General features: G+C 44.7%; 1 protein-coding gene across 2 annotated transcripts; it reads left to right on the forward strand.

The window, feature by feature from the left end:
• Window positions 1-512: 512 nt before the first annotated feature.
• Window positions 513-5,856, forward strand: LOC310905648 (histamine H3 receptor-like). Of its 2 annotated transcripts, XM_083852231.1 has the most exons (3): window positions 978-1,296; window positions 1,368-1,534; window positions 3,869-5,856. In XM_083852231.1, the coding sequence occupies exons 1-3, from the start codon at window positions 1,041-1,043 to the stop codon at window positions 4,748-4,750; spliced, it is 1,305 nt and encodes a 434-aa protein (XP_083708357.1). In that variant the 5' UTR covers window positions 978-1,040; the 3' UTR covers window positions 4,751-5,856. The 2 variants fall into 2 exon arrangements, with proteins under 2 accessions (XP_083708356.1, XP_083708357.1); XM_083852230.1 differs by lacking the exon at window positions 1,368-1,534 and having other exon boundaries at window positions 513-1,296.
• The last annotated feature ends 382 nt before the right edge of the window (window positions 5,857-6,238 follow it).

Below are 6,238 nucleotides of genomic sequence, written 5' to 3' on the forward strand. Positions count from 1 at the left end.
ATGTGCATCCAGTGATTGTTTTTGAGCAAATTCTGTTTTATTTTAAGTAGAAGGGGGCCATACTGAAAGGAGCAAGTCCCAAACTGCTTACAGTCACTAGGAAACTCTTGTGGAAAGAAAGGCAAAGGCTGTCAATGGCCTCATATTTTAAAGCAGATAATGATCCAATGGGCCAAATCAGGAAGGCAGCAGAAGGTTGTATCTCCTCTCTTAGATTATCCCTCACTCATGACAGACCTCAGTGTGTCCCAGTCCTCCTCAGTGCTGGGTCAGTCCTCTTGCCAGAAGCTGAAAACCTCCTACCTCTTTCCCAGCTGCTCATGTGCTTTGATTTCAGGTACAGATCTGCCTCCTGAGAGAAAACTGGCAAACATCATTGTCATAACGCCCTTTGAAATATCATCTACATTTCTTGCCAGTTTTGAAAACAGAAGTCTCAGAAGTACTGCATTCCTGTCAGTGTTTGTGAAAACAAGTAGTCAGGTACAGCAGAGGCCTTCCTGATGCCCCCACAGAAGGGAAGGCTGCCGTGGAGCAGCAGGACTCGAGCTCTCCTCTGGCAGCGGCTGGCGTGATGCAGGACCTGACTGGGCTAGGCCAGCTGAACACGGGGAGCCTCCCAAACACGGCCAAAAGTGCAGATTTTCAGGGCACCCCATGGGACAAGGGGATCTGCAGCTACAGTGTAAGGCAAGAGCCGTAAAGAAGAAGGAGGCAGGTGAGGCTGCCGAGCCAGCGACAGCACGAGGGCCATCAGCGAGCCGCTCGGACAGCCCGCCGCCGGGGTGGAGCCGCCTCACACGAGGGGCTGCGGAGCGGCACCGCGGGCGGGAGCGGGCCCCTCCCGCCCCTCAGGGCGGCGGAGGTGGGCGGCTGCGGGCAGAGCCCCACGCCCCTCAGGGCTCCCCACAGCCCGCCCCGCCCGGTCCCGTCCCCCCCTTCTCCTCCCGGGGCGGTGCCAGGAGCGGCTCGGGGCGGGCGGCAGAGACGGGCAGAGCCGGGCCGGGCGGCGGCGGAGCGCAGGGAGCGCCGCGGGAGCCATGGGCCAGGAGGCGCCGTGGCTCAACCACTCGGGCAGCCCGCGGGCAGGGGGCGATGCCTGCGCGGGGGACGGGCAGCGCCCCGGGCCCTTCTCCGCCGCTGCCGCTGCGCTGCTGGCGGCGCTCATGGGGCTGCTGGTGCTGGCCACGGTGCTGGGCAATGCCCTGGTCATCCTGGCCTTCGTGGTGGACCGGAGTCTCCGCAGCCACGGCAACTTCTTCTTCCTCAACCTGGCCATCGCCGACCTGCTGGTGGGTGAGTGCCGGGGCCGGCGGGAGGGGTGTGGGGGTCGCGCTGCGGGTGTCACCGCCCAGCTCTGTCCGCAGGCGGCTTCTGCATCCCCCTCTACATCCCCTACGTGCTGACAGGCGAGTGGAGGCTCGGCCGGGGCTTGTGCAAGCTGTGGCTGGTGGTGGACTACCTGGTGTGCACTGCCTCGGTCTTCAACATCGTCCTTATCAGCTTCGACAGGTTCATCTCCGTCACCAAGGCGGTAAGGGCTGGGCAGGCTGTCCTGAGCTGCAAAGAGCTGGGGGTGGGAGAGGGGAGCCCACAGCACAGGGCTTAGGGCAGCTGCATGGACTGAGGGGGGGCTGCAGAGGCTCCAAAGCTGCCCCGTCAAGTACGGGGGGGGCTTAGGTCTGCCAGCTCCCATCCCAACTGAGCCTCAGCCACCACCGGAGAGGGGAGCTGTCCAGATACAACCTACTAGTTCTGGGAGACAGCACCTTGGGCAGGAAGGGCAGGTGCTTCTCCTATTTACAAGAGTAAGAATTACACTATTTTAGAAACTGGCACAGGTGGTATATGCTGCTGGTGAAGCTAGAAGGGCAGAGGGAACACTGTTTACTTATTTCATCCCCAGCCCCACCTTGGTTAAGGTTAAAAATGCAGTACCCGGCTGAAACAAAGCATTTCCTCAAAACACAGCAATACATCTATCGACAGCAAGGTAGCCAACTGCATCTCAGCTACAGCGTAAAGCAGAACTTTTTGCAACAGGTACCAGTGCAGACAGCGGTGCATGGCTTAAAAGTGGCAGAGTGTAAATTAACAGTAACTAACTTCCTTCAAAAGAAGGAAATGCTATTTCAATGCAACAGCCACAAAAATAGCCTTGCCTCAAGTCATGCAGCACATCAGTTATTGGAAAAGGAGTAGACTAGACTTTCCAAAGAACAAAACCTAACTTCATTTTCACTTCATAATGCCACTAAATATTTTACATAGTGCTGAAATAACACATTTTGTCTGCTCATAGGTTTCACTCTTCTACACACAGTTTGCAGCTATTCTTCAGCGCCCTGTTCCACCCACATTTCCTTAAACATGAATTTAGCTTCATTGCTCTTTATAAATCACAGTAAGGCAGTGATACCTTTTCAGTAAATAGCACAAAGAGTATACAAGAGCACTTAAACAGATTATATGCAACTTATTATTTACCAACTTTTTTTCAGGAAGAGAGGAGAAATGAACAGATTAATTCTCAAATAGTCAACACAACATTCCTTTATTTTCTAAGTTTTGTATTAGCCATGAATTTTACTTTCGTAAGCCACACTCATGACTATACACACAGTATAAATATATAGACTGGATAGTTTCAGAAACAGAAGGGGAAACTAATAAATGAAAGAATTCAGCCACTTGGAAATGTTTCAAATTAATCTTTCATATAAAAATCTCTCCCAAAGCAAGAGTACAGAAGCTGCCTGTTGGGTTAGGGCAGTTTAAGAACATACGAACAATATTATATAAAGTTCTAAATTACTCTCTCAGTGAAAGTTTTGATCTTCCTACAAGGCTACTAATTATTTCAGTAGCAGTCTTGTCAGGCATTGCAAAATTAGACCCAATTCAGACAAACTCAGAATTCCTCGGCTGCATGGGTATTCTAACTAAAACAGCTTTGGAGATCAAGATCCACAGACTGGGGCAAGTAGGCATGAATCCTACACAGAATTCAAGTTCAAGGACTTCATATTCCAAAATATTTCTCAGAAGTCCACAAGGTTGGCCACTGTAGAGATGTGAAGACTGAACTCCAATTCATTATATGAACATTGTCCAATACACCAGGAAGTTAGAATATGGAATGTTAGATGATCTTAAGATTCTACTCAATTTTATTGCTGACATGGCTTATTGACTTAATATTACTGGCATACTTATTACTTTTTTGCATCTTAGATTCTCTGTTTTTCCTAAAGGGCAATTACCCTTCCTGTGAAGAACTTTGCAGACCACAACACTCCATCTATAAATCTTATTTGCACATAATAGTTCTGCAAGTAACTCAGAAAAGAAAGAAATTAGGGATATCAAAAAGAAAAGCTTACCCATTTATTTTTATAGGCAGTTTTCACATTAAGAAAGGGAATTAAAAGAATATCCATGCATGCTATATTCTTTTAATAAAAGTTTAAAATCATTTAATTTAAAATACATAAATGAATTCTAAAGCGCTATGTCTTTAGATAAGCTATAAACTGGTGTCACAGCTAATGCCGTAGAATACATAAGCAACTAGTGACAACCAATTCTAGAAACTGCAGTGGATATTTGCTCTGGAAAAGCCTTTGTTTTCTGGCTTGTAAGATCTGATGCACATTCTCAGAACACATCCAGTCAGTCAGTCACCTTGATAATGTTTGTTACAATGGGTATTTCACAAACACTTTTTCTGTGGTTCTCGTAAGTTTGTTATAACCCCTATCTCCAAAACAATATATCACTGACCCTCAAACTTGAGAGGGTCATATTCCAAGGTACCAATAGTACCTGTTGAGATACTACTAATATATGTGACTTCTGTGTTTCTCAGGTGAGTTACAGGGCACAGAAAGGCATGACCAGAAACGCAATATTGAAGATGATCATTGTATGGATTGCTGCTTTTCTTCTCTACGGTCCAGCCATTCTCAGCTGGGAGTACATTGCCCAAAAGAGCATCCTCCCTGAAGGAGAATGTCATGCAGAATTCTTCTACAACTGGTATTTCCTAATGATTGCCTCTACCATTGAATTCTTTACACCCTTCATCACCGTTACATACTTTAACTTAAGTATTTACCTCAACATTAGGAAACGCACATCCCTCAGAAATGAAAACATATCACCTGGTCAAGAGGACTGTGAAATGAGTTTCCAAGGAAAAAAAAGGGAGCACACCATATTTTTTGTAAAACCTTCTAACAGACACAAACACGAGAAGAGAGCAAGCAGCCTTTCTCCCCCCATAAAGGCTCCACGGCTCAGACTACATAAGTTTGACAATCAGTCATTAAATCTGAATGTCAATCAAGACCTTCCACCACTTCAGGTGGATGTCGAGACCAAGCCTCGTAAGAACAATTTCTATAAAACTGCAGAAAACATATGCAACATCACCAGAGTGGACATTGCTAACACTATGGCAAATAGATTTAGACTTTCCCGGGATAAAAGAGTAGCAAAGTCTTTAGCAATTATTGTCTGTGTGTTTGGTTTGTGCTGGGCACCATATACACTTTTGATGATCATCAGAGCAGCTTGTCACGGGCACTGTGTGCTACATTCACTCTATGAGACTTCATTTTGGCTTTTGTGGGTGAATTCAGCCATTAACCCTATTCTATACCCACTGTGCCACATGAGCTTTAGGAAAGCCTTTATAAAACTCCTGTGCCCAGGAAAAGCCAAAATCCATCCTCATATTTTTATGTGAAAAGAAAGGAATTTGACAGTAAGTACCTCTTGCTTTCAGTGTGAACATAAACTGGCTAATACTCACCTGCAAATATTAAGTACACTGGGTGTTTAAAGGAATACTGCTAAGTAGATACAAGCATAGATATTTAGGAATGTATAGCAATACAGTCATTCATGTAGCTGGAAAAATAAATAAGCAATGAAATCAAAGGCAATTTCTCAAAACTCTTTGGGAATTATGCCAACAGTGTAACTTCTGGTGATAGCGCACTAGCATTAGAGTGCCAAAAAGGGAATACAAAATTCATAGCCCATAACTGGGGGGATCTCACTTTTAATATATTTCAAAGTATTACTAGTAAGGAATTTCATTAAGTGTTAATTTGGGCCTGTTATATTTTATCCCCAGCCCCACCCTTTAAGGACCTCAGGGTGTCTTAGCTGTTAAGTGTACCATGAATTCTGGGGAGGATATTTCCCCAATCCCTACAGTACTGCCCCCCAAAGTAGGGGAACAGGTAAGATTGTGACAAATGAAACAACTAAAGAGTAGTGTTTAGGAATAGAATGGGACAAGAGGTGCCAGAACAGCCAGATTACTAGAGAAGCTGAGCAAGTATAGCAGTAAGGGAGCATTGATTTTGGTGGAAAAGGTGATTTGCTTCCACTAACATATGCATCTTCTACACAGTTTTACAGACATTTTCCTTTGCTGACAAGTCATAGCTATTGAACAGCCACTGCTGTCCGTTGCCACAGCCAAAATGCATGTTAGTACAGTTGACCTTAAAGTTCACGGACAGAATTTTGAAGTATACTTTGTCAAAACTCCAATAAAAGTAATTCAGAACTGTGGAAGTCATAACTTTGTAGCCTTATCAAATGGCACATGGAAAAAAGCACCAGTCTATAACATTTGGGTAACTGCAGCTGAAACCACAAAGCTGTTATTCAAAGGTAATTCCTGAGTTACAAGTACTAACCTTGAGAATGAAACAAACATGGTTCACAAATATTGTAAGCTAACAGAGCGTATTCTGACTATATGAATGTATCTACATGAACATTATAATTGTGTTCTGCTATGGATGTTTTCTAACATAAAATCTGCTTTAACCTGTTCTTTTAAATGAGTGATGGTATCAACAGATACAGATCAACATAAAGATTTTTGAATAGTATTAGTTACACCACTAGCCAAGTGAGGTCATTAAATTCTCCCCATTCTTCCTCCTCCTCCTCCAAACCAGTAGAGCAATGACCTAAATGTTGTCTATTCCATAATCCTTAGGTTTCCTAGGATCATATTTGCCCATCAAAAACACATGGTGATAAAATTATTAGGCAACCCACCAAGGTCTCACTTCCTTATCCAATCAAGCCTGGACAATTTTAATAGCAGTAACCAAGTCAGGGAGTGAGGAAGTCAGTTAGGTAGCTTTAGAACACTGCGTTCAGTTAAAGTAAAGCAAAGACATTTCAACCTAGTTTTTAGCAACTGGCA

The sequence above is a fragment of the Anser anser genome (genome assembly GCF_964211835.1).
Source record: "Anser anser genome assembly, chromosome: 11".
NCBI classification, from domain to species: Eukaryota; Metazoa; Chordata; class Aves; order Anseriformes; family Anatidae; genus Anser; species Anser anser.